The 27,571-nt window shown below is 47.0% G+C and overlaps 1 protein-coding gene across 3 annotated transcripts in view; it reads right to left on the bottom strand.

The window, feature by feature from the left end:
* PTK2B (protein tyrosine kinase 2 beta) overlaps nucleotides 1-27,571 on the bottom strand; it is a 138,718-nt gene that overhangs the window by 45,848 nt on the left and 65,299 nt on the right. For all 3 annotated transcript variants that reach the window (XM_024767720.1, XM_024767719.1, XM_024767721.1), the window contains one exon: nucleotides 16,226-16,466. In XM_024767720.1, the coding sequence (XP_024623488.1) occupies nucleotides 16,226-16,429 (204 nt within the window). In that variant the 5' untranslated portion in view covers nucleotides 16,430-16,466. The remainder of the gene's footprint in view (nucleotides 1-16,225; nucleotides 16,467-27,571) is intronic.

The raw sequence follows: 27,571 nt of genomic DNA, 5'->3' as shown, positions 1-27,571 counted from the left end.
AAATGCTCCTCTTTTTAAAAATGATGGAACTTAAAATTTTAATAACTTGAAGCCTTAGTTTTATAAAGTCCTGCTTAAATTCTCTTTAAAAAGATATCCCTTTGAGATGGAAGGCAAATTTAAACAGGTGACTTTTGTCACTGGGTCCTCATTTCTATGTGATGAGATCCAGACTCTTTAGCGTGAGGCATAAAAGGCCCTATGGAATTTTCCTCTGTATGTTTTTTCCAGCCTCATCTCCCACGCTCACCCATGATGCACTCCAAGTGCCCGCCTCCCAGGACTACTCTCTTTCTTCTCCAAGCCCAGCATGTCCCACCTGGAGGGCACCTGGTGTCCTCCCCTCCTGTCCTCCCCCTCGCTTAGCTGCAAGTTATCCTTTTTAAGGCCCATTAGCACTGTGAGGTCCCCTGGGAATCCCTCCCTGACTCACCTAGACAGGGTTTGTTTCCGCCCCTGGGTTCCCAAAGAAGTTTGCACACACATCTTACAAGATGCTGTTATGGGTTGAATTTTGTCTCCCCCAAAAGGTAGGTTGAAATCCTAACCACCAGTACCTTAGAATGTGACCTTATTTGGAAACAGGGTCTTTACAGACTAACCAAGTTAAAATGAGGTAGTTAAGGCGGGCCCTAATCCAATATGACTGACGTCTTTATAAAAAAGGGAAATTCGGACACAGAGGGAGACATGTACACAGGGAGAATGCCATGTAAAGATGGGGGATTTGAGTTATACCTCTGTGAGCCCAGGAGCACTAATGATTGCCAGCAACCCACCGGAGGCTAGGAAGATGCAAGGAAAGATTGTTCTCCTACAGGTTTCAGAGGGACCATGGCCCTGCCGACACCTTGATCTTGGACTTCTAGCCTCCAGGTCTGTGATACAATGAACTTTTGTTGTTCCGAGTCACCCCATTTGTGATACTTTGTTATAGCAGCCCTAAGAAATGAATACAGACATTTACCAATTAGAACTAAGACAATTACTGATGTTTGCCTTTTTAACCTCTCAAATGCAAGGTCAAAAGCCAAACCTTAGATACAATATTATCCTCTACAAGCCCAGTCCTTGGCCCAAAGTAGATCCTCAAATACCTGAGGAATGAATGAATGATTAAATGAATAGGAGCCAGCTCTCTGGATAACAAGTTGGGGTTATGAGGGACAGTGACCCACATTCAAAAATGTTCAAGAGATCAGGAGTGTGGTGATTAATGACATCACCAAGGCTTTGGTGTCTACTGGATCTGACCAAGACTGTGTGGTCGTGGCCGTGTCACTTAATCTCCATTTCCTCACCTGTAAAATGGGGAACATATCTCTTCCATCGTGAGATTTTTAGGTGGGATTGGATAAGATAACATGTGATGTAAATAAAAGGAGCAGATATAAAATTATAAACATGTGACACTGCCCCCCTCCATTATCTAAGGAGGTTTCCATGTACCACGCAACTCTTGAACTTCCATTGTGTGAACTTGGTAATGGGGGAGCGTGAAGCAGAGAGGTTCCAATCCAGTTGAACTTGACTTACACACTGGAAGAAGCAAAGAGTGACTGAGGGAAAAAAAAAGAATGGATTTTGCCATGAGCAATAGAGGGGAGAAAGATAACAGCCTTCGTGGACTAGATTTCAGGAATTTTTTAAAATGCAAGTAAAGATATTTTTGGACGGGAGCCAACCCTATTGGATATTAAGAAATGGTGATAAAAAATTTAAGAAAATTTTCTGTTTATCTTGAAAGTGATCCCTCAATGATATTTTTCCCCAAAGAGATTTCAGTAAAGATTTAAATTGATTTCCAATTAGTTTTACATGACAGACTAATAGTTTTTTGGAAATGTGATACCACTGAGACTGGCTTCAAGGGAAAAGCAAGCTGGCCAGGTTTATGTGGGTTCCAGACACGTAAAGAGCTTAGCCTAATGGTAGCACACAGTAAGTGCTAAATAAATGCTGGCCATGGTCATGATGGGTGGACAAAGAAGAAAGGATAAGCGTGGCTCAAGCTCAAGCCATCCTGGGGAATAATTAACTCAAGAAGTCTATAACTGAGACATATATTTGAGAGCCTGAAATGGAGTCTAAGGGTCCCTGGGCAGAGAGGCTCCTTAGACTCTCCCAGCCTGAGTGGGAGCTGGTGCCCTGGGACCGGGATCCACTCCCACGGAGTAACTGGCTGAGCAGTGGTCAAGGAGGGAGCCACGGTTGCTGGTAACTTCCAACAGCCCTTCAGATCCACAGAAGAGGTGCAGGTGGCTGAGTAAAGCCATCTCTGGAAAAGGGACCTGAGACCGTTTCCAAGCTTAAGCTGGTGCTAGCAGCAGCAGGAGGCTGACGCGTGATGAATGAACCTTGAAGGATGTCAGGTTGCGGCCACGGAGAAGAAAAAATGCAGAGAAAAATGACTTCCTTCTGCTTGGAGCAAGAAAGCCACGAAGGGCTTTATGTTCCTAGGGCGAAGCTCACGATAGCAGGCTCCTTCCTTTCCCCTTCTGCTACACGGGCAGACAGGAAGTGAGGGTCTGAGAAAGTGCAAAAACAGGTGGAAAAGGCAACAAGAGGCCTTCTTTTTAAATGACTTGAACCGAACATAAGAGGCGTCTCTGAAAAATATTCTGTTAAAAATAACACTATTATGTCAAATGTTTGGATTCACTAATAACCTACAAGGAAAGGCTCTGGATGCCAAGCTGACATTTAGAAGGGATGAAGAATGTGATAGGTCCATTAGGACAGAATCAGGAGGACTTCAGGAACTTCTTTGAAAAACTCTTCCTACCAAAATATCTCTTAAAGTAATGACTGATTTGTTTGTGTGGCGTGTAGTGTCTGCCTCAGAGCGAGTCACTTCAGCATGACTAGTGAGGTTTTATTCTCACACAGGGCGATGGGTTTGGGGTGTTCATTTCACCATAATGCTCCATAACTCACATTAGTGAGTCCCAACGGGCACCGTTGGCATTTGGGGCCAGATGATTCTTTGTTGTGTGGTGCTATTCAGCACCCATGGCTGCAGCCCACTGAATGCCTTGCCCCTGGCCCTGGTCATCCTGACAATGATGACAACGTGACTAGCAAAATAAAGTAGGCCCGTACACGTTTCCAAACACCACTTTCCAGGAGATGTGGAACAGCCCCCAGGGAGAACCACCAACTCGTCTATTTGGTACCTATTTTCTTCTGCATATACCAAGAATTACACAAGAAAACCTCTCAATGATTCTTACCTACGTATTCAACAATTACATACTGGGCACATTCCCCGTATCAGGCCCCCTTCTAGGTGCTATGGATACAGCAGAGAATGAGACAAAGTCCTGGCCCCGGAGAGCTCCCATCCTACTGCAAGGACAGATACCAAAGGAGTATATGTTTTGTATCAAGAGCCTGAAATGTGTTTATATCTTGGCCTTAGTTCTATGCCTGGAAGCATGCTGTGGACTGAATGTTGGTGTCACCCCCAAATTCATATGCTGAAGCCCTAATACTCAATGTGATGGTATCTAGAAGTGAAGCCTTTGAGAGGTGATTACGTCATGAGAGTGGAGCCCTCATGAATAAGATTAGTGCCCTTATAAGAAGAGACACAAGAGCGATGAGCTCTCTCTCTCTGCCATGTGAGGACAGCAAGAAATAGCCATCTGCAAGCCAGGAAGAGGGCTCTCACCAGAACCCAGCCATCCTGGCACCCTGATCTTGGACTTCCAGCCTCCAGAACTAGGAGAAATAAATTTCTCTTGTTTAAGCCCCCAGGCCTGTGACATTTTGTTATGGCAGGCAAAGCATAAATTGAAGAAACGATTTAAAATACAGAAATACTCTGTATACAAAGAAACTCACTGTAGCAATTTCAAAAATAGCAAAAGCCCCACAATAGACAACCAATCCAAATAGTTTGAAAAGGACCATGAAAATGATGGGGGGACCACACAGGGTTTATGTGCTAGTTTGTAAAATTGTATAAAGAGCTTGTTAACTCCCTGTTACAATTAGTGGGAGTTGTAGTATATAAAATCATATACAAGGCATGATAGGGATAGAAGTAGAAATAAACAAGTCCAGAATGAAACATATCACAATGTTAACAGTGTTGCTGCTTTGGTTTCCTCATTTGTAAAATGTAAACATTTTCCTGTTTCATAGGGTTCTTGTGAGGATTTAATGAAATGATATAAGTAAAGAGGTCAGCAAAATGCCTTGCCCATAATAGTGCTAAATAAAATGCTATTATTATTATTGTTATTGAGTGAACATGTATTCATTCTACATATTGTTGGATTCAATTTTCTAATATTTTGTTGAGGATTTTTGCATATACATTCATGAGAGATAATGATTTATAGTTTTCCTCTCATGTTTGTCTCTCATGTATTTATTTTATACTTGTAAAAAAACCTCTTCAAAAATAAATGTCTAAGTTTAGCTATTGTATTGGGCTTGGTTTAGCAGATTAGGCATAACAAATCCACAGTTAAATGACAGGAGAAGATATAAGCTTGCAACTTGAGACAAATGCCATAAGCTTATGCCCACGAGCTTGGTTCACGTGCTACCCAGTGGAGACCTCCTCCCCTGCTTATAGGCTCAGCTTTTAAGAGATGAATAAACTCCTTGTAAAATATAAAACTCTAGAATTAAAATGCTGGGAATTCCCTGGCGGTCCCATGGTTAGGGCACCGCCCTTCCACTGCAGGGGGCAAGGGTTCGATCCCTGGTCGGGGAACTAAGATCCCGAGTGCTGCACGGTGCGGCCAATAAATAAATAAGTAAATAAAATAAAAATGCTGACTAGACAGTAAATGTCACAGGGCTAGAGAAAAAGAATGGCCCAAATTCACTCAGGTCTTGATGGAAGTTAAGCTGAATGGCTATTTTGCCTTCCAGATCCTAGAAGCTCATATGTGAGAGCAAACCTCACTGATGCAGCCATAAGAATAAAATCTACAACTCCACAGATATTCAACTATTCAGACTTTAATAAGCTCATAAAACTTAGACCAGAATTTTAGAGCCTTACGTAAATTTAGAGATCTCTTAATTTGATTCTGATTTTAAATGAAGATACTGAGACCCAAGGAGGGCAAGTGACTTGCCCAGGAGTATACAGGAAATTCTATTTGAAACCAGCTGAAATTCTATTAACCCTCCTACACTTTATCATTTATGAAGGCTGAACTTCCTTCCAGTCAACTTCCTATTTGGTCTTTATATCAAGTGATGTAGGAGGTTCCTAGTCTCATTTGTGCTCTGTAGGCTCAGCTCTTCCGCTTGTTCATTCATTCATTATACAGACATCTACTGAGCGCCTACTTTGTGTTAGGCTATAAGTAGGCACTGGCGGGATAATGGTGAGCAATATATAATCCCTGCTTTCCAGGAGGCCACCTCCGTTTAGAGACTGACAAGAGGCAATTACGATACAACCTGTCAAGTGCTTGAATGAGGGAAACGGGAGCACAATGTACCACCTCCAAGCCCCTGATGCCCACCTACACTCCTCGTCTTCAATTCCGCCCCATCAAGCCTGCTCCTGTCATCCTTTCACAGACCCTCCAAGACTCTGAGTATCTATCTTGTGAGTTCTCAGATCCTCTACCATGACTTCTTATCCTGGGGTTCCGTCCCACCTGGGGGATGGTTGAGAATCCTTCCCGGGGGCATGTGAGCCAGGCAGGCATCCTGCAGGCAGAAGTGGGTACTTCAGGGCAGCGGCCAGTCCCAGCACCCCTGAGCTTCTGATTCAGTGAATTTGGATGCAACTTGGACAACTGATACATTTCAACCCCCCTGGTGACTTCAGATTGCTTGCCTCATCTGGGAAGACTGTAGCAGTGGTTATATGAACCCCTCTGCCCACACCCCATTCACAGCACCTCTTGACATTTAATGCCACTGACCCCAGACACCGCCCCCTGTACACACCAGGTCAGCCTGAAGCTCCCTCTCCCTTACTGGAATCTGGAGTTGAGACGTGGAATTCTAACCAGTCTCTGCGGGCTTCATAACTGGAATCCATCTATCCATCCATCCATCATTAAATAACTACTCATTAATTAATTCAGCAAACTGGGGAAACAAAACGTCCCTCTCTCATGGAGCTTATTTTCTCTTGGGGGTTAACAATAAACAGATAAGCATAATAATATCTCAGGTTCTGATAAGTGCCAGGAAGACAAACAAAACAGGTAAGGGCACAAGAATGATACCAGGGGAGGGGTCGGGTGGGGTTGCTGTTTTACATGGAGTGGCCAGCAAAGTCCTCTCTGATAAGGCGGCGTTTGAATGGATCCCTGAAGGAAGTCAGGGCGAGAGGGGTGGCCTCGTGGGGGAAGACCCTTCCAGGCAAAGGGACCAGATTGCACAGAGACCCCGAGGTGGGCATCTACGAGGCCCTGTGTGCTTGGCACATCTGGGTGACTGTGAAGAGGCCAGTGGGGCTGAGGTGGGGAGGGAACGGAGGAAAGTGATGGGGGAAAAGGTCAGAAGGGCCAGGCCAGGGCTCGGCAAACTTTTTCTATAAACGGTCAGGAAGTAAATATTTTAGGCTTTGTGGGCCAGATGGTCTCTGCTGCAACTACTCAACTCTGCCCTTGTGCTCAAAAGCACCATAAACAATAGTAAACAACTGAGTGGGGTTTTGTCTCAATAAAGCTTTATTTACAAAAATGGGTGGTGGGCCGTATTTGGCCTGCAGGCCTTGCTTGCTGACCCCTGTTGCAGGCCAGGGTAAGGACTCTGGATCTTATTTTGGGCGAGGAAGGTAGTCATCAGAGAGTTTAAAGTAGAGCAGTGATATGCTCGAAGCTATACCTTAAATATATCCCTCCAACTGACCTGTGTTTTAAAAATTCACCATGGCCGCTACCTGTGGAATGGATCACAGGGGGATAAGGGCAGAGGCAGTTCGGAGGTGAATGCGTTATTCCAGGTAAGAGATGCTGACCGCCTGGACCAGGGAAGAGGCAACGGAAGTGGCGAGAAGGAAATGGTCAGAATCCGGATATGTTTTGCTGGTAGAGCAGACAGGATTTCCTGATGGATGAAGTACAGAGTGTGAGAGGAAGAAAGAATTCAAGGAAGACTCCTAGGTCGAAAGCCTGAGACACAATAACTGAAAGAAGAGAGCTGCAGTTAGTGGAGCTGGACAGACTGGAGGAGAAGCAGAGTTTCAGGCGAGGATTCTGAGCTGATTCTTCGCACGGAGGCTGGGCGGCCAGCAGAGATGGCAGGCAGGCAGGTGGACATGTGGCCGGGAGTTATGGGAGGAGGCTGGAGCCAGCGTTTCAGATTTGGGCACCAATGGGTAAAATGAGAATTTCAAGCTATGTGACTGGATGAGATCACCTGAGGAGTGACAAGGGACCAGCCTGTGGCGACATACAGCCTGTCAGTGTCACGGGAATCAGGCCAGGGAGGGGACAACCCACAGCCGGCCGGCAACTGAGAATCCCTGGAAAGGGCAAGGAAGAGTGATAAGCTTTCATCAGCCTGTGGTCGCTTTCCGACACTCAGCCTTGCGTCACTGTGGGTGTGCATACGTGTGCAAAGTGCTCATACTCCCCTGTGTGCTGTGTACGTGTGTCTGTGTGCCCCTGAATGGGGGTGCCAGCAACTGCCATAGTGATCCCAACTGGTGGCTGTCGTGGCTTGAATGGTGGTCCCCAGAAGATGAGTCCAAGGCCTGGAACCTGTGAATGTGAACTCATTTGGAAAAAGAGTCTTTGCAGATGTCATTAAGTTCAGGACCTCAAGATGAGATCATTCTGGACTATCTGAGGGGCTCTTAAATCCAATGACAAGTGTCCTTATAAAAGACACACAGAGGAGAGATGCACAGAAGGAAGAGAAAGGAAGAGAAAGGAATGTGAAGATGAGGCTGAGATTGGAGTGATGCAGCCATAAGCCAAGGAAGCCTGGAGCCACCAAAAGCTGAAGGAAGCAAGGAAGGATTCCACCCGAAAGCCTTGGAGGGAGCCCAGTCCTGCGACCCCTTGATACAGTGCGAGAGAACACACTTCTGTTGTTTTAGGCCATGAGGATCATGGTAATTTGTTACAGCAGCCCTAGGAAACAAATAACAACAGCAACACGAATTCTGAGTTCTTCATATACCTAAGGGATAATTTTAAAAGAATTATATATACACTAATATGTATAAAATGGATAACGAATAAGAGCCTGCTGTATAAAAAAATAAATAAAACAGAATTCAAAAATTCAAAAAAAAATGATTGAAGAGCAAAATAGTAAAAGTTAACATAACTTACTGTGAAAGCTTTCATTTGGATGTGCTAAAAGAGCCTGTACCTAACAAGGACATTCAGCAATGCTACTGCTGTTTAAAAATAGAAACGTAAGCATAGGCACCTGGCTGCTAATTTGTGGACGGAATGAATCTGGGCGCACAGTGAATAAAGGGGCCCAGGATGCTGCACGTCCGCCTCGAGCTTGCCTCTGCAGGTGTCAGGGCTGGGTGGGCGGGCCTGCCGCGCACATACAGGAAATGGGGACGGGGTACAGAAAGGAGGGGGTCCTTGTGAATGTGCCTCTTTTTATAGCACTGTGAGTGTCTCTGTGGTGTCGGTCCGTGGTTTCCTGGATGAAAACAGCCTCAGGTTTCCCAGGGCTGTTCTCATGTGTCGGGGGCTGGCCTTGTGTGGCTCCGCTATTCGCTTTAGGGTAACCTTTCTTTTAGCGACAGCAGCTTCCTGGGACGAGGAGTCACGAATTCCCTTCCTCGTGCACCTCAACCTCATGGTCTTGCCCGCGGAGACATGCGAAGAGGGCAGCAGGGATTGCTCTGGAAACAGAGGACGTGGGCCCACGAACTGTGGCCTGGAGACTCTCCTCTGACCACAAGCAGCTGCTACCCCTGTGTCTGCTCGGGCTGCTACAACAGGTGACCACAGACTGGGTGGCTTACATGACAACATTTATCCCTCAGTGTTCTAGAGGCTGAGAAGTCCAAGATCAAGGGGCCAGGAGACTGGGTTCTTGGTGGGCACTCTCTTCCTGGTTTGCAGACAGCCACCCTCTGGCTGTGCCCTCACACAGCAGGGGAGAGAGCTCTGGTCTCTTCACCTTCCTCTCAGGACACTAAGCCATCGTGGGAGCCCAACTGTCATGACCTCAAGCCGACCTCCTAATACCATTGCATTGGGGGTTAGGGCTTCAACATACGGATTTTGGTGGGGGGGGATCGGGGGGAACACACATTCAATCCATAACACCCTGTGTCTGGTTAAGTGATGGGTTTAAACTTGAAAGTAACTGGGATGAATGTCTGATGAGTCTAGGGCAGGGACAGTGGGTCGCAGTATCTGAAATCTCCTTATCTGGGAATATTCTGGAATGTATTGTATGACCGCCAAATCTACAGGGAAGGCAGTTAGTCCAGGCATGTGTAGAGCAGGCTGCCTTTGGGACTGGACTGTGCTCTCCTCACACACCAGGTGAGCGGCACCTGCTGGCCATCCCACAGCCTGGAATCCCTGCTGTAGAGCGGAGGGGACACCACTGGACCAGCGGGAAGGGCACAGGATGGCTCCGTCTCTAACCCTCCCAGGGATGTAAATGTGGGTGCTAAGTGGGGTGATGCTTCGGGACAAAACAAAGGTGGGTCTTGATCGTGGCTTTTCAGCACGATAGAGGCTGGCCGAGGGAGAGGGTTTTTGAACGTGGGCGCTCTGCTGGCATCCTTGGAAGCACACCATATCACACACAACTGCCTCATTTTCTGCTTAAGGCCCTCCTGTATGAGACACAGATGGTCCACTGATGGATACAGATGGGCCCATGCAGGGGGTGGGTCAGCTGGGGTCAGCAGGGGAGGGAAAAACACCACGAGCCAGCAAGTCAGTGTGCCAGGCAGAGAGGAGTGAGAACGGCAATTAGCAGTAGGTGACCATTTATCCTCCGAATCATGACGCTCGAGATTGGCAGGGGCACTGTTCATAGTCATCCCTGGACAGTGTGTGTAAACTAGGACTGTCTGATACAACCGGGACATATGGTCAACCTACCCCGAAGAGAGTAAGAGAGGAGATGGGAAAAGGAGCAGGGAGAGGGAGAGAGAGAGAGAGAAATGAAGGAGAGGCTGTAAGAGTCAAAGAGAGACGTCCTGTGTGGGCACGTCTGCGTGGCACTCTGCTGGTTGTTTACAAAGTGTTATCTTAACCCCTTTCCCAGACAAGCAAATGTTAGAAAAATACATAATGATAGAAGACTCCACTTGCTCCAGAGCTCCAGAGCTCCCAAACAAACACAATTTCCTATGAATATCAAACAAAGGGGAAACGGAAAATCAAGACGAACAAAATCCATTTCTCATTCGGCACGTTGCTCCCTTCCCTCCAACACCTGTCTAATTTCGGTTGGGTCCTAAGCACAAGGGCCAGAGCTTACTTACATAGCTTTTAACAACCCAGAGAAAGCATCTGAGGAGATTACATTTGTATAGAAAGAAGCTGAGAGTAAAAAGGAAAACATGAAATCAGCAAGGATGCATGGAGTAACCATGTTTTGGAAATGTTTTACCACATGGACTGTGCCAGGGCGATTCTCCGTTGCTTCCATTCGATCAGACACAGCTGTACGGAGGTGTCAGAGTTTTAGGAGTGTTCTTATGGAAGGACAAGTGCTTGGCCAGCTTGAAAGGGATGGCAGTACTTTGACACAGAGAAGATGGTGAAAGAAGATAGAGAGCTGGAAGTAGAAAAATCCATTAGAGGATGCAAACCCAGCTAGGCAAGGAGACTGCAAGAAATGCTCTGTGGAAGCAGCGGGTGGGAGGGGCCGGTCCAGGAGATTCTCAGGCAGGGAAGCTGGTCTGGACCTACACGACCAGACACAGCGTCTACAAACAGGCCCAGAATAGCAAAGCAGTTCCTTGATGTCTGGACCAAGCTCTTTTGTCTTCTATGCTCTCACAGAATCTCTGCCTTCTTGTCAGAGCTCTTGCCTCCATTTGTAAAGGTTTATTCATTAGTGGGGGTCAATGTCATTCATTAGTGTGAGCCCTTGAACTCAAAACCCATTGAAAGCAGGGAGTGCCTCTGGGTTTTGGGATTTGATGATACTTCCAGGTCATAACCAGCCTGGTGTCAGGTACTTTTCCCCACGGTATACATGTAACTCCAAGGTCCACATCCCAGAATTGTTTGTATTCTGTTTTTACAGCTTTGTTTAAAGCCCAAGCTCTCTTAATGACCTTGGACTCAATTTTATATGACACGGAACTAAGTTTCTGAAGAGCCTGAAATGCATCTTGTCAATGAACCATGCAAACATAAGCACAGCTTCTGGGAGGAATCATATTAATGGATTCAATCTGTCCAAACTCTTCAAACAGGTTGGGTAAATGTTGCTGCATTGCCGTCTTGTCTACCCACAGAGGAGTACTACATACACTTAATGTTTTAGATCTAATTGGAGGCAATCCCTTCTTCTGTCGTTCTCTCTCCCTTTCTCTAGCTCTTCTTTCACTTGAGTAGGAGCGTGATGATTTCCCTTTTCTTTCTCCAGAGCGTTCTTTCTCCCTTTCAACACATACTTGTGAAATGGATGGTGAAATTATTCAGGATTCCTCCATTGATGAACTGACCCACAGCCATGGCTCTAACCACCACCCAGAGGCTGAGAAGGTTCAGATGTCTCTCTCCAGCCCAGTTCTTTCCTCCAGAATGATATATCAAAAAGCCTACTCAACATTTTCACATATTTAATGTAACGTGAAAATGTTAGAGCATCCCAATTGCACTTGACAGGTCCGAAACTGAACCTGTGAGTTCCCCACTCCCCAACCAGTTTCTCCTAAGTGTTCTTCGTCTTGGGGAGTGGGACTTTCTCCACCTGAACTAGGGTTGCTGTTCTTTTTTCCATTTTTTTTTTTTTTTTTTGGCCATGCCGTGTGGCTTGAAGTATCTTAGTTCCCCGACCACGGATCAAACCCGGGCCCTCGGCAGTGAAAGCGTGCAGTCCTAATGACTGGACTTCCAGGGAATTCCTAGGGCTGTTGTTCTTGACACCTCCCTCTTCTTTATTCCTGCATCTCTGGTCCATCAGCAAAACCTTTCATTTTCCTCTCTTAAATTTTCTAGATTACAATTTTCTAGATTACAATCTAATTACAAATTTTCTCTCCATAGACCATGGTGGTTAAGAGTGCAGGCTCTGGAGGTGAATTGCCTGGGTCTGAAAACAGTCTCCACCACTTACTAGCAATTTGCTTAACTCTTCTGAGCCTTGTTTCCTTATATATAAAATGGAGATAATAATAGTATGTGCTTCATAGGGTTCTTCTGAGAAGTCGAGGAGATAATGCATATGATGTGCTTTCAAAACGGTAGCTGCTATTATCACCACCACCACCACCATAAGCGGCACCACCATCATCATCGTCACTACCACCATCATCACAACCGTAATCTAAGCTATCATCATCTCTTATCTGGATCACTCCAATAGCCACCTAACATCTCCTCACATCCATTCTTGCCTTCTCCAGTCTATTTTCCACTATGTAACCCAAGTGACCTTTTAAAAATGCAATCTCATATCACTCGCATGTTTAAACTATAGCAGTGGCTTCCCACGGAAGATGGGGTAAAATCCAAAATCAATAGCATGGTCTAACTAGTCAACTTTGGACATCCTTCAGCCTCAAACCTGACATGTGTGTTGGTCACTTCAGGATCTTAGCACGTGCTATTTCCTCTGCCGGTAACACTGTTCCTCTTGCCTTTTCCTCCTTCCTTCCCTTCATGAGCAAAACCTTTCTGAAATGGTAACATTCACTGTCTCCACTCTCCGACCGACTGCACGATGGCTTCTGCCCCCATCTCTTCACTGAAACTGCCCAGTAAAAGATCATCATAGCACCTGTTGCTGAAGTCAATGAACCTATTTTTAGCCTTATCTGATTTGACCTTTCTGAGTGTCTGAGCTGTTAACCACTCTTTCCTCAAAGTTTCCTCTGCTTCTGCCTCCTTCCTGTTCTCTCGGTTCTTTTCACCTGTCTCTGGATGACTCTTCTTTTTCCCTTCATTTGCCCCTCTTTACCAGCCACTTCGAGGTTGGTTTCCCAAGGTTTCCTGACTGGAACTCCTTCTCCTGCTCTGCTCATTCTCCATGGGTGATCCTACCTATTCGCATGGTATCCATTGCAGAATGACTCCCAAATCCTCGCCTCTAGGTCCTTTCTCCCTCCTCAGCTCCAGGCCCACATTCCTCTACGAGTGTGTTTCATAAACACTTCAGACACAACACATGTAAAGCTGAAATCTCACAACACCCTTCCTTTCTCTGTTGGTATCTCAATGAATGGCATCAACACCCATTCAGCTGCCCAAGCAAAAGCTTGAGTCGTCCTTGTCTTCCTCCTTTCTCTTCCTCCCTACGTCTAGTTAATCATCAACTTCTGTTGACTCTGCCTATTTAGATGCACTCAGATCTGTTGACTTGTCTTTGTTCCCAATGCCACTTCCCTAGTTCATCATTTCCCGCCCACACTACGGCCACAGCTTCCTAATCCATCTCCCTTTCACCAGCTTTTCCTCTCTCCTACCCTTTTTGTACTTTGGTCAGAGTTTAGGAAAAACGGATCCCTAAATGATTTCCTAGAGAGCTGGTTGTCCAACTTTTAAGAGAAGGGTTTCTTAGGCAAATAAGGAATGGCTGACTTAAGAAAACATCACCCTCTGTGGCTCTTTCTTGGTGACCCACCATGCATGACAGCATATTTAAGATTCTGAGAAGTGCTGTCACAAAGGAATTGGTTCAGGATTGCTTAACCAAGCATTTCCCAAACTTCTTTGACCATAAAAACCCTTCTCCAGCATGCATGTCTTAACATCTTGCAGGACACTACATACTGTTTCAAAATACAAATCTGATCATCTTACTTTATTTGAAAATATGACAGATAAGTGGATAAACACTGAAAGAAGATGATTTGAACTTTATTCTATGGGTGATTAGAGACCCTTGGAGATTCTTGAGCAGGGTAATGACCCACACAGTCAATAGCTTCCAATGATTGAGCTCCTGCCATATGCTGGACGCTTCCCATCTATCACCTCTGATCCTTACAACAAGGTTACACGTGGGCATAATCCCCAAGTGAAGGGACTGAGCCAGGTTAGTTGTGTTGGGTCTAAGGCCATAAACCCAGCAAGGGTGGAGCAGTATCGGGCTCAAAGTCTAGGTGATTTGAAAGCCATGACTGTTTGCAATAAGCAGGTGACATGTTGCCTATAGGACAGATTGGAAACAGGCAGAACCACAAGGCTGGGACATAAACGCCTAGAAGGCTATCGCTTCTTTCTTTGTTCTTTTTCCACCTCTGTTCTCACACCCCTCCAGGTAATGCCTCAAGAGCTAGTCATTCTTCTTAAGCTTGGGTCTCACTGCCCTTTCTGTAGGCTATTGTATTTTTTCCCCTTAGACACCTAGCAAGACATCAGACAGCTCCAGGAAAGCTTCTCCCCTGCTTAAAAGCTGTGTGTTTCTAATACCTATCCAAGTACAAATTCCTTAGCTTGATATGCTAGGCCCTCCCTTATTGGCCATCAAATTTCCTTTCTGATCTTGACTTTAGATACTTTTCTAAATATAACCCATGCTCCAGCCTCCCTGGAGGCTCCCATGAGCAGCCTCCCTGCCTTTGTTCTTGCTGTCCCTTCCTCTTGGAAAGCCCCCTGCTCTCCTCAGCACTGCCTCTTCCAATCTACCAATCCCTTAGGGTCCCTTTGCACCATAATGCCACAGAACACGCTCTAATCTGGTCTAACCAGATGCTCTTTGGGTTTCAGCACAAAAAAGCAGGGAGGTGCTCCGAACATGGGAATCAGGTTGCCTTCTGAAAATTAAACTCGAAAACCCCACGGTAGATGGCATCAGCTATCTGCAAAGATGATACAGCCAAAGGAAGACTCAAGAAGTAGATAGTTAAGGAGACATGAAAACATCCTCCTGGAGGAAGGTGCCCAGGGCTTGCTCTCGGGACACGACTGTACCTACAGATCTGGAACCATAAGATGCAAACAAGGCCCTAATCAAATCAGTTATAGGAAACAGAGGGACGAACCAAACCATAATCAGTTGTGACAACTGGCTAAGACAGTGACCTAATCAATTACATTCTGCTCGGGTGTACTGAAGTACAGCGTGTGCTGTTACAGACTGAAGGCAGCCAAAGGGACAGACGTGGAGAGGCTGCTGCCAGCACCGAGCAGAAAAGACGCTGACTGAGTTTGGGGGATGCTGACTTCCAGGACACGGAAGGGTTAGTGATGAGAGGATTGGAGATGGTTCATCCAGCTTTCTCAGACCTGCGGAGTTTTCCCAAGGTTCTCCTGCTTCCTTTGTTCAAATTACAAACCCACTAAGCAAACTCTGGAGAATCGATTTGGCTTTCTTTTGCATCATCAGAAAGGAATATTCTGAGAGTGGAAAGGGATATCCTCATTGTATCTACCTCGTGGCACTGTGGGGAGGATTCAATGAGATAATGTAAAGGGATTGAGTCAGGCATGTACATAGTAATTATTCAATAAACGTAGGCATTTAAAATCAATCAGTGTATTGTGACTCTGCTTCTGATGACAAGTTCTTACACGTTTGGCTAAAGAGAACTGGCTTCCTGGTGTCTAGGTGCCCTGATGACTGTGGGTACCTGGATTTGCAAAACAGATTCCGAGGCCCTGGGTGAAAGTGAGCCAGCTGAAGTACTGCCTCAGAAAGGGCCTGGCAACCATGCCCCTGGTCGAGGGCATCTCTAGTTCATTAGCATCCTCTAAACGCCTCACAGCTCCCTTCTGTAAGCACGCAGCGCATGTCCTAAACCACTTTTGTTCTATTTTCAATGCAATCACTTGTGTATTCCAATTCCATGAGAGTGTAAACCCTCTGAGGGTGGGGGGAGCTTACATCCCTTGCAGAGCCTCAAATGTCATAAATATTGAATGAGTTGAAATGAGATAAATCAAAGCTTGAGCAAACGATCTGGGGTTCAAACAAAGGCTACACAATCTGTGCCTCGGGCTGCAGAGCCCTGGAGAGGAGGCCTGGAGCCACAGGCTGAGAACATCCCTCCAGGGCCCCCAACCCACGTGGTGGATACAGGAGAGCCTGCTAGGCTGAAGGAGGGATGCTCAGCTGCCCAGGAAGATGAGGGAGAGACAGACAAATGGACGGAGCAGGCAGCACCCACCACACTCACCCGAATCTCGGTCTGCACAGTGCATTTAACTAGTTTGAAGTTCTTCCCGGGGTTGAAGCTGTTGCTATAGAAGCAGACCTTGAGGATCCGCACGTCTTCCTTTTCCACGTCTACTGGCACTGCCACCATGGGCTCTGGGGGGCCTTCAGGCCGACGTAACGTGCCCACCTTCACTCGGCTCAGGGTCTCAGAAACCCTGGACATCCTCTCAGACGGCAGCTAGGACCGGCACATCGCAGTCCTGTGGAGACAGCAGAGGGACAACCCTGAAATGAGTGGTGTGGGCCCACACGCCTCATCCCCCTGGGACAGCACCCAACAAGCTCTGAGACCTGTGCAAAGCACACATCCACCCACTCCCGAAAACTCCCCTTAAAGGCATCCGGCTTCATGGATGGGGAAGCGGAAACACAAATAAAGGAGCAGTTTGCCTAAACGTCCAGGTATCGACCTGGACCCAGAGCTCGCAGGCTGTGAGCTCTCTGCTAGAAGCCCCCTCTCGCCAGCACTTTTCTCCTCCCACACTGGCTCCCAGGCAAGGGCCCCACACGTTGCAAATGCAGCTCTGAGAGGAGGCGGCCCCAGCCTGGTTCCAAGGCACAGCTGAGCAGAAAAAGCGAAGAGCGAGACAGTAGAAAATAGCAGGAGAGAAACAGGGACAAGGGGAGAGAAGCCGGGAAGGAATCGAAGTGGAGAATGGGTGGCCTGGAGGGCACTGGAATGGGAAAGACAGGGAAGGGTCCAGGTTGGGGGGCCAGCCTAGTAGCTGAGGGCTCCGCCCACCCGCACCTGTAGCCGCCAACCTGGGCTTTCAGGGCTCGAAGCCTCAGTCCCACAGGAAGTCATCTCCCAGAGCATCACGCACCGCATACAGAGGGACAGCACCCCGGCAGCCCAATCTGCGAGGTCTTTCTGCTGCGGGGCGAAGCGGTGGGGCTGGGCCTCCAGATCCAGCCCAGTTCTGATGACAGTTTGGTTGACATCTATATAGCCTGTAAGAATCCTAGGAGTCTTTAGATCACCCCAAATCTCAGCCAGATTGGTCCTGGCCTCTGGATCCCACAACAAACAGCTCTGTAGGGTTTATTCCCACTGGTCTAAAGCAGAGATACCCAAAGGAAGCAATGGAAGTTCTAGCTCCAGACTGGAGGTGTCGATCTTGGCTCCACATCAGGAGCCCCTGGGAAGCTGTCAAGAAAGTCTAAATGCAGACCCTGTGCCCAGAGATTGCCACTGAGGTTGTCCGTGGGAGGCCTGGCATTGGTATTTTTACGTTTCTAAGGATGTTTCTAACATCCAGGCTGGGTTGAGAACCTCTTCCAGACTAAGCTTAGCTCTCATATGGAACCCGCTCTTACAGAAGAATCTCTCCCTTCTAATAGGAGACTGTGATTTTAGGCGGACATTCCTCAGACTGGAAGTTGGGGGCTGAAGGACAGAGCTGGCAAAGTTAAAACACAAATGGGACAAATGAACTTATTTACAAAACAGAAATAGAGTCACAGATGTAGAAAACAAACTTATGGTTACCAAGAGGGAATGGGGGGGAGGGATAAACTGGGAGATTGGGATTGACATATACACACAACTACATATAAAACAGGTAACTATTAAGGACCTACCATATAGCACAGGGAACTCTATTCAATACTCTGTAATGACCTATATGGGAAAAGAATCTAAAAAAGACTGGATATATGTATATGTATAACTGATTCACTTATACACACAACTGCTGTGTGTTAGTACAGCAGAAACTAACACAACATTGTAAATCAACTAGACTCCAATAAAAATTACGTTAAAAATACAAATGTGGAGTCAAATATTTTAGATGTGGCAGCAAAGTCTATGTTCATTTAATCACACTGGCTGGGCACTAGAAGGGAGACATAGACAGTCACTAGCTGCAAGGAGTCATTCCTTTAAAAAGCCAGTGTGTATTATGAAGACATGAAAGAGATGCTATGAGGACAAGGAAAGAAGCAGGATGTGTCCTTTCCATCAGGGCAGGCAGACAAGGAGCAGAGCGCCAGCCTGAGTCCACCTGGGCAGGCAGAATTTGGGACAAGACAGATGGAGAAAAGACTACCCAGTCTGCTTTATTTTAGAGACTAGTATGTGTATTCTAGAAGCATCCATGCCTTTTTTCAATGTCTACTGGACCTGTCCCGTGTGCCAATCCCCTGCTATGTACTGGGTGTGTGTCTCGGTTTCCCCAGACCTTCAATAAGGAAACCAGGGAAGTAAAGGCAACCCCAGGAAACCTACCAGGGAGTGGGACATGTGGGACAGGGAAAGGAAGGCAGCCTGTTATCAACGGAGCGATCGCTTGGACAACTGCAGAGGAACCCTGCTGGGAGCCCTGGGAGCGAGGACAGAACACACGCTGTACAGCCACTCCAGCCAGTGAGCGACAGAGCCACACCACTTCTTAACAGCCATCGTCTCAGCATTTCCAGCCAGTTCTGCACAAGGGCTGAGTGGACTCAGAGCCAGAGGAAGTCCCCAGGCAAAAAGAAGCAGATGCTGGCAGGTAAAAGTAAGCAGAATACTGAAATGGCAAGGTCCAAGGGGACATCAGAAGGGACCATGACAAATCTGCTATAGGATGTGAAAAAGAGGGAAGGATGTCTTGCCCCTAAAGAGCGTACACTTATATATATATATATATAAAACCATCAATAACACACACACATCTGGTCCTAGATTCAGGATCTCCTGTGTCTACTGAGCCAGGGGCCCCATGACCCCTGGGCATCTGTTTGTATAAACTAATTTCCAGGCAGGGGTCTCATGACACAGTTTTGTGAAACAGGCATCTGCGTAGGAAGGAAATGGAGTAGCATATGGTGTCTGTCCCCAGGGACTAGATCATGCCAATGGAAGCCAAAGGGCCTACACCCCAAAGACCATTTGGAAAATAGGGGTGCAAGCAGTGTCATCATGTTGGCCAGTGGGAACGTGGACTCAGAGCTGGAAGGAGGCCGTTATACCCACAACTGCAGGTCACACCGTGTGGCTTCTGGACATCCACAGTGAAGGGGATGGGGTGCCATTCAGAAGATACCCCCCAGCCCAGGCAGCATTCCCACCCAAAGGGTATTGGTGCTGGTGAGCACACAGAGATGCCCTGGGGACTCCCTGAAATACTAGGGGAGAGTTTGAAAGAGAACAGTTAAGTAGGAATAATATGTCAGTAAAATACAAGAGATCTGGCTGTTACGATCTTGGAAGCTCCACTTTCACCTGTGATGTGTGTCATTGGCTGAAGAGAAGAGTGAAGGAGAGAAGCCCTCTCTGAAAGGCAGAGCCTAGTATCAGAGGCAGAGCAAGTCAGAAAGCTTCGCCAGGACAGAGGTCAGGGAAGAGTCTGCAGGGGGAGGGGGTTAGGCCCCCACGGTGCTTTTAACCTTGCAGTTACAGCCAGTGGTGCAATGAGATGCGGTACTTTTAAACTTGAGGGGCCAAGAGGATGTAAACATGTAACGAGGATGTGGGGCAGCAGGAATGCTCAGTTATCGCTGATGCAAACTTTGGAAGACAGTTGTATGGTTTCTTACAAAACTAAACAGACTCTTAGATGATTTATCAGTCATGCTCCTTGGTATTTACCCAAAGGAGCTGAAAACTTATGTCCACACGAAAACCTGCACATGGATGTTTATAGCAACTTTATTCATAAATACCGAAACTTAGAAGCAATCAAGATGTCCTTCAGTAGGCGAACAGATAAATAAGCTGTGGTACATCCAGACAGCGGAATACTTTTTCGTTTGTTTAATAAACTTTTTATTTTAAACGAGTTTTAGATTTACAGAAAAGTTGCAAAGATAATACAGAGAGTTCTCATAGACCCCTCACTCAGTTTCCCCTATTCTTAACATCTTACCTTACTATGGGTACACCCAGACGACGGAATATGATTCGATGCCCAAAAGATATGCTCTAGCAAGCCATGAAAAGGCATGGAGGAACCTTAAATGCATATGACTGAGTGAAAGGAGCCAATCTGAAAAGGCTACATACAAACTGTATGGTTTCAACTATATGACATTCTGGAAAAGGCAAAACTATGGAGACAGTAAAAAGATCAGTGGTTGCCAGGGTTTGGGGGAAAGGAGAGATGAAGCGGAGGAGCATGGAGGATTTTGAGGGCAGTGAAAATACTCTCCATGATATTATAGGGATGGGTACATGTCATCATACATTTGTCAGAGCTCATGGAATGTACAACACCGACACTGAACCCTGATGTAAACTATGGACTTTGGGTGACACTAATGCATCACTGTAGGTTCAAAAATGTGATGATGAGAAACCACAGCCTGACAGTTGACTCCCCTTTCCCAGCCTAACTGGGCAGCGCCTGGCCCACGCAGGAGCCAGCCCCCACCAGACCCTGATCAAAGAGCAATATTCATATTCTACATCCAACCTAGACGGATACGTTGGCCATCATCAACACATTCGGATGACACTGGTTTCTTATCGTCACCAGTTTTTTCCTGGCCTTTGGTTCAGGAGCCACCACTCATAGTAGTCAACGTGGATCCCATTGAAATATCTTAGCAAAATTATTTCAGTCACCCGGGATCTACCTTTGCCTTCAGACCAATGCTAGTCCCTCAGGTCTGCCCTTAGTCCTTTGTAGTGGTAACCTTGGGCTATCTATTCCAAAAACAATTACAATTAAAAAACTTTAAAAGAAACATATGTGTTTTGCACAACAATCCTGGGAGATGTGCAGAGATGATTATGACCATTTTACAAATGAGAAAACATACTCAAGAAACTTTAAGCCATCTGGTCAAGGGATCATGCTTGTTGAGTAGCAAACTCGGATCCCAAAGCAGATTTGAATCCAAGTTCAAAGTTTTTCCCACCTTCCCATCTGCCTTTGAGGAAAGTAGTATCTCTTGATACCACAGACGTGGGCACAAACTCCACGCAAGAAGAAATGTGTCAACGCAGCATGGAACACCCCAGTCTGTGAAGAATCCAGAGTCCTCCTGGCTTAGAGAGCATCACCCCTCCCCAAGCTAGGACTTGGTCATGAGAGGTCCTGGAGGTGTTTGGCCGAAAGACCTCAGCCCAGAAAGGTGGTGCCCACGTCTCTGCTGACACGTGGCATCCAAAACTCCCAACTGTCAGTACAGATCTGCAGTGAACTGCCAAGGGGTCCCCCAAAACTCTCTGAAGAAGAGTAACTGAAAGGTGTTAATATAAGGAAAGCCTCAGTCACCTGCCTTGGGGGTCTTGGAGAACACAGCCCTCAACGTCACGCATGGTCTTCTCTCCAGGCCCACCATGGCTGATTTCAAGCTACCAACATATGACACTGGGTGCAGTAAGGAAGACTTGAGAACGACCTGCTGACTCTAGCTCCTGTTTCTGGACAACAGAACTTGCCTGTTCCTCCAGACTTTGATTACTTGAATTTCTCATCAGTAGCTTGTCTCTGGATTTTGTTGATCACAAAATCCTCTGACTCTAAGTGTGTGAGCCAAAACCCCTGCTCCTTCCTGTAGTCCAGACCTGGACCCCAGCCTGGCAATCCTTCCTCCCTGCATCCTGGCCTGCCCTAGACCCTATGGGCACTGTCAGAGGAGAGACCGTCCCACGGCACTGGAGAAAACCCTGGCTCAGAGCCACCGTGGGCTCCGGCTGTCTCCCAACCCCCAGATCTGCCCAAGGCAAAGCCAAAGAATAACAAACACAAGGAAATGGGCTCAAATTAAAACAGGAAAAGTTTTGATTGGCTATAAGAACGTCTTGGCCAAGACCTGCCAAGGGCACTAAGGGAAGCGGTACAATCTCTGAGTCCCTGAAGTCTTCAGGAAGAAAATAAATGACACTCTTCCTGAACGGCAAGACATTCACCTGCCTGAAGGGGGAGGGGAGACTGAAGCAGGATTGAAGTCCCTTCAGATCCTCTGGGTTGTCACTGTCCCCAGGGCTGTGTTACTGGTGTGGGGAAGATGTCAGGGTTATAGGGGTCAACATCACAGAAAAATACACTCGATCTTGAAGACACTGCAAGGTAATGTTACGTCTTATTGAACACATACTGTGTGCCAGGGAGTTTATGTAAGTAACCTCTAATTCTCTAGGAGGATTCTGCAGGATAGGTAATGTTAGAGAGGTCCAGCAAGGTGACTCTCCAGAGCATACAACTTGGTAAGCGGCAGAGAATTAAGGCCACCGTGTTGCCAATGGCGAGAGGGCTGCTGGTGTCACGTCCTGCCACCATGCTTAGGACTTAGTGTCCGGCTCTGCCACCAACTGGCTCTGATGCCTTGAGACGTCAAGCTGGGATGGGACAGAGTTCCCAAACAGCAGTTGGCAGGTGGATGATGGCCTTTGGTGATGTTTCGCCGTGTCCATGGCAAAATGAGAAAAATAAGAACACTGTAAAGAATCCATCATAAAGCTGAATGTATTCCATTTGAGAGGCAGTCTTTTATTCTAACTTTGTCTTTCCACCTTTGTTTTTTTTTGTTTTTTTTGGTTTTTTTTGTTTTTTGGTTTTTCAATATTAATTCATTTATGAAACGACAACGATAGCCTTTACCAATTGGCCTGGAAGCTTGGCCTCTCCGGGAACCAGACTTGAGAGTGACGCTGGGAGTTCCAAGGGTAAAAGGCAATGTCTTGAGGATTGAAAGCTCTGCCCATGACTTCAGGGAGCACAGAAAGGGCACCATTCGTCAGGAAGGTGGCATGATGTCAGGGAGAAGGCACACACATCTGACTCATTCGAACCTGGGTTTAAAACTCATGTCCTCGGGGCTGCCATGCTGCAGAAGTCTAGGCCGTTACTCACGAAGGATTTCAGAGCTAGGCAATGTGGTGGCCTTAAGTGTCTGCCACTTACCAGTTGTGTCACCTCTCTAGACCTCAGTTTTCTCTCTTGGGATAGGAGGCTAACATTACCTATCCTGCAGAACTTTCTAGAAAATCAGAGATTACCTATGTAAACTCCCTGGCACATGTATTTTTAAAACGCCTGTGACTTGGCAGAAGAAAGAACCAGAAACCCAATACCAGCGCCCACTTAAAAAAATTAAACTGGCCCAGTAAGTCGAGGCTCAGGGGGTGGTGGTAGCCCCTCCTGTCTCCAGGCTCTGAGGCTGCCTTTCCTCCAAGACCCACCTTCTCCACCTGCCTGGGCACCTGAAAAGAACACCTCTACCTCCTACTCTCTGCTCACATGGAGGGCCGTCGTCTGTCCTGCGAACCCACAGAATCGTGGACCGAGGCCACACAGGACACAGTCAAAACGCCAGCCCTTTGGATCTAGCAGAAGCCAGAATGTCATGAGACACACATTTTATTTCCACTCTGTCTCTGAGTCACTTCCTCTTGCCATTTCCCCATCAACAAAATGGGGAACACATGCCTTTCCTCTGCAAAGGCCTGCTGAGAGCAGCCACTTAACGAATTGGCAATGACCTTGCCGTCTTGGGGAGCCAGGCCTGCCGTGTCTGGGAAGATGGGCCCTACTGTCTCCACACAGCGCTCCCTCCCCAGCCCTGGGCCCTTTCAAACCCCAGTTCCCATGAGGGCCAGCATTCTGCCCGCTCCAGGGCCACCCAATCCATCACTTGGTTAATCCCTTCCCCTCCTCTCCGAACGTCCCTCCCCATTACCTTGCAAAAGAAGGAGCCAGGAAGGCTGTGATTAGCACCAGCTATAATTCAATGTAATTCAAAAAACCTTTATTGAGAGTCTCCCACATTTTCAGGTCGTCACCCCCGCACACACGACCCACTCCAGATCATTCTGTTGCCAGCACTTTGTGACCCAGAGGTCACCTGACTCGTAGCTGGCTCTCAGGGCGCTGGGAGGGGGGCAACAGAGACGCATTACCCGTCCTTCCTCGTTAACAGAACCTCTGTTCTCCCACTGGTTCAAGGACTTTGATCCCTGCAGCTGGGCAGAGTTTTCTTACCTCCTGTGTGACTTCTGAGCGCTGCTAGCTCCCCAGCCCTTCAAGAAACCCCACACCCCTTGGTCCTAGTCGGCCAGCTCATGAGTGATTCGGACTGGCCCGTTTTTCTCCCCCCATCGCCGCCTTTCTTCTTTTTCCTTTTCTCCCCTTTCCCTCTTCCCCCAGCCCTCCACTTCTCTCTCTCTCTCTCTCCCTCTCTCTCTCTCTCTCTGCCTTGCTATGTTTCAGGAGACACACCAGACTCCGGAGGTATGAAGATAAGCAAAAGTGGGAAGAGGGTCCCCGTCCAGCAGAGACTCACAATACCGTAAAAAGGAAAAGGATTCGAGCAAAGCAGCCACCATATGGTATGGGATCTAGTAGGGGTCTCTGCTGGGTATTAGTTGATCACAGGAGAGGACTTGCCTCTGGGGCGCCTGGATCTCAGGAAAAGGTGACACAGCAAGCTCGGGAAATCACATGCTATGATATAGGGCTGGTCAGGAGGGTGCTGAAGGGTTGCCGGGAAAGGAGAGGAGATGGTGACAATATAAGACCCCATGGAGAAGCAGATTTTCACTTAAAAAATATAATTTTGGCCATAGGATGAAGCCAGGCATGAGCTAGGAGGCAGAAGAGTGGCTCACACAAGGCCTTGGCATGAGTTTCACCAGTAATCCAGGGCAAAGATGGCCTGGTCTGCAGCATTTGCCGATTTCTCTTGTGTCAATACTTCCGTCATCGCTGATTTCAAGCTACCAACACGATCTCACTGACGGCAGACTTGGGGAGAAATGCATGTTGTGAGAGCTGATTCCAGCACCGCACGGCCTGAACAGTGAGTGACCTGGGAGTAGGATGGGGGCAGATTCTATAGTCACTTGCTTCAAGCCTGCCTCTGACCCTTGATGTTGCCTGGTCCCGGCAGTGGTATCACCACCCAGCACCTCAAGATAGCAATCTACAAGGTGCACGGCAGTACAGAATTTTAAGATGCGCTCCTTCCTCCGAGGAGCTCCTGTTACTTTCCAATTTCCTAAAAAGTTGTAATTTTCAAAGCCACATTCTGTCCTAGTTAAGCTCAAACTAAATTCTCCTCCCCTTCGAGTCCCAAGCTCAGTCTCTTCCTTCTCTCCCAGCCTGCAGCTCCAGGCAAAATCCCATTTGCCTCTCTGCATGTGATACAGAATTGGTTGTTGGGCTGGGAAATTCGGTACCATAATGAATCAACGCTACAGTTGAGTATTTTGAATTCTTCCCCATTTTCTTGAGAGGAAGATGAGGAGGCCAAGTGACAAGGAGGTGAGCTCATAACTGGCCAGATGGCTTTTCCCAACAGCTGCTGATCAAGTGTCTGTATTAACCTGAGGACCGATGGCTTTTTGAATGGGTCCTTGTTCACGCCTCTTTATTTGGCATTTAGGAGTTTGTGGTTATTAGACAAAAAGCACCATGTTGAACACAGGATTAGGTTGAAGACCACAAAGGGCCCCTGACATCTGCACAGGCAGGCAAAACACACCAAGGGGAACAGAACGCAGCCAGTGAGATGGGATAAATGTGAAGTTCTTCACGTAGACTTAAAAAAAAAAAAAAAATCTTCCCCAGTCTGGGATGAGGAAGACGTGGTTTAGCAACAGCATGGATTTAAAAAATGGGGTTTAAGCTGTGAAGTCACCGTTAGTCACTATGAAATAGTTGCCAAAAACTTTAACGTGGTTTTGGGGTTACTAGAAAATCCCTAAAATAAGGACGGTGATTTCCCCCGGGGCATTGAGACAACTTCATCTACAGAACTGGTGGCCCACAGCCCCGAGGTTTGAGAGACTGTGTTCTGTGGTGAACATCCCAGGACTTTCAGAGCGTGGGGAGCCTGGGAGGCAGACCCTTAGGCTAAAGGGGGATGGGAGTCCTGGGAAATGAGGACGGGACTGTTGGTTTCAAATGGCTGCAGGGCTGCCATGCAAGAGATGGACCCCACTCCTTCATCCAAGTCAAGGTTTTAAAAAAAGTGCAACAGACTTTTGTGCAAAACTACAGTAAGATATCACCTCACACCAGTCAAAATGGCTATCATTGAAAAATCTGCAAACAATGAATGCTGGAGAGGGTGTGGAGAGAAGGGAACCCTCCTACACTGTTGGTGGGAATGTAAACTGGTACAACCACTTTGGAGAACAGTATGGAAGTTCCTTTAAAAACTAAAAACAGAGCTACTACATGACCCTGCCATCCCACTCCTGGGCATATATCCAGAGAAAGCGATGGTTCGAAAGGATACGTGCACGCTGATGTTCACTGCAGCACTGTTTACAACAGCCAAGACATGGAAGCAACCTAAATGTCCATGGACAGAGGAATGGATAAAGAAGATGTGGTACATATACACAATGGAATATTACTCAGACCTTAAAAAGAATGAAATAATGCCAGTTGCAGCAACATGGATGGACCTAGAGATTGTCATACTGAGTGAAGTAAGTCAGACAGAGAAAGAGAAATATCGTATGATATCCCTTATATATGGAATCTAAAAAGAAATGATACACATCAAGTTATTTACAAAACAGAAATAGACTCACAGACTTAGAGAACGAACTTATGGTTACCAGGGGGAAGGGTGGAAGGAAGGGATGGTCAAGGAGTTTGGGATCGACATGTACACACTGCTATATTTAAAACGGATAACTAGGGGCTTCCCTGGTGGCGCAGTGGTTAAGAATCTGCCTGCCAATGCAGGGGACGTGGGTTCGAGCCCTTGTCCAGGAAGATCCCACATGTCACGGAGCAGCTAAGCCCGTGCGCCACAACTACTGGGCCTGCACTCTAGAGCCTGCGAGCCACAACTGCTGAGCCCATGTGCCACAACTACTGAAGTCCGTGCGCCTAGAGCCTGTGCTCCACAACAAGAGAAGCCACCACAATGAGAAGCCCGCAAACCACAACAAAGAGTAGCCTCCGCTTGCTGCAACTAGAGAAAGCCCGCGTGCAGCAACGAAGACCCAATGCAGCCAAAAAATAAAATTTTAAAAATAAATAAATAAATAAAATGGATAACCAATAAGGACCTACTGTATAGCACGGGGAGCTCTGCTCAATGTTATACGGCAGCCTGGATGGGAGGGGAGTCTGGGAGAATGGATACATGTCTATGTATGACTGAGTCACTTTGCTGTGCACCTGAAGCTATCACAACATTGTTAATTGGCTATGCTCCAATATAAAATAAAGAGTTTCAAAAAACGATATAAAAGAAGAGCGGTGGTCTTTACATGCTCAGAACACCCACCGTGCACCCCTTTCTAGAGTGTTTGAACACTCGCTATCTTGCTACTATCTCCCAAGGCAGACTCCACTCCCATTTGGAGGATGAGGAAAAGTGACCAAGCACTTTGCCTGGGGTCACTTTTCTT

The sequence above is a fragment of the Neophocaena asiaeorientalis genome, unplaced genomic scaffold (genome assembly GCF_003031525.2).
Source record: "Neophocaena asiaeorientalis asiaeorientalis breed wild unplaced genomic scaffold, Neophocaena_asiaeorientalis_V1.1 scaffold523, whole genome shotgun sequence".
NCBI classification, from domain to species: Eukaryota; Metazoa; Chordata; class Mammalia; order Artiodactyla; family Phocoenidae; genus Neophocaena; species Neophocaena asiaeorientalis.
The sequence above is the reverse complement of the archived record's forward strand: the minus strand, read 5'-3'. Positions and strand labels throughout refer to the sequence as shown.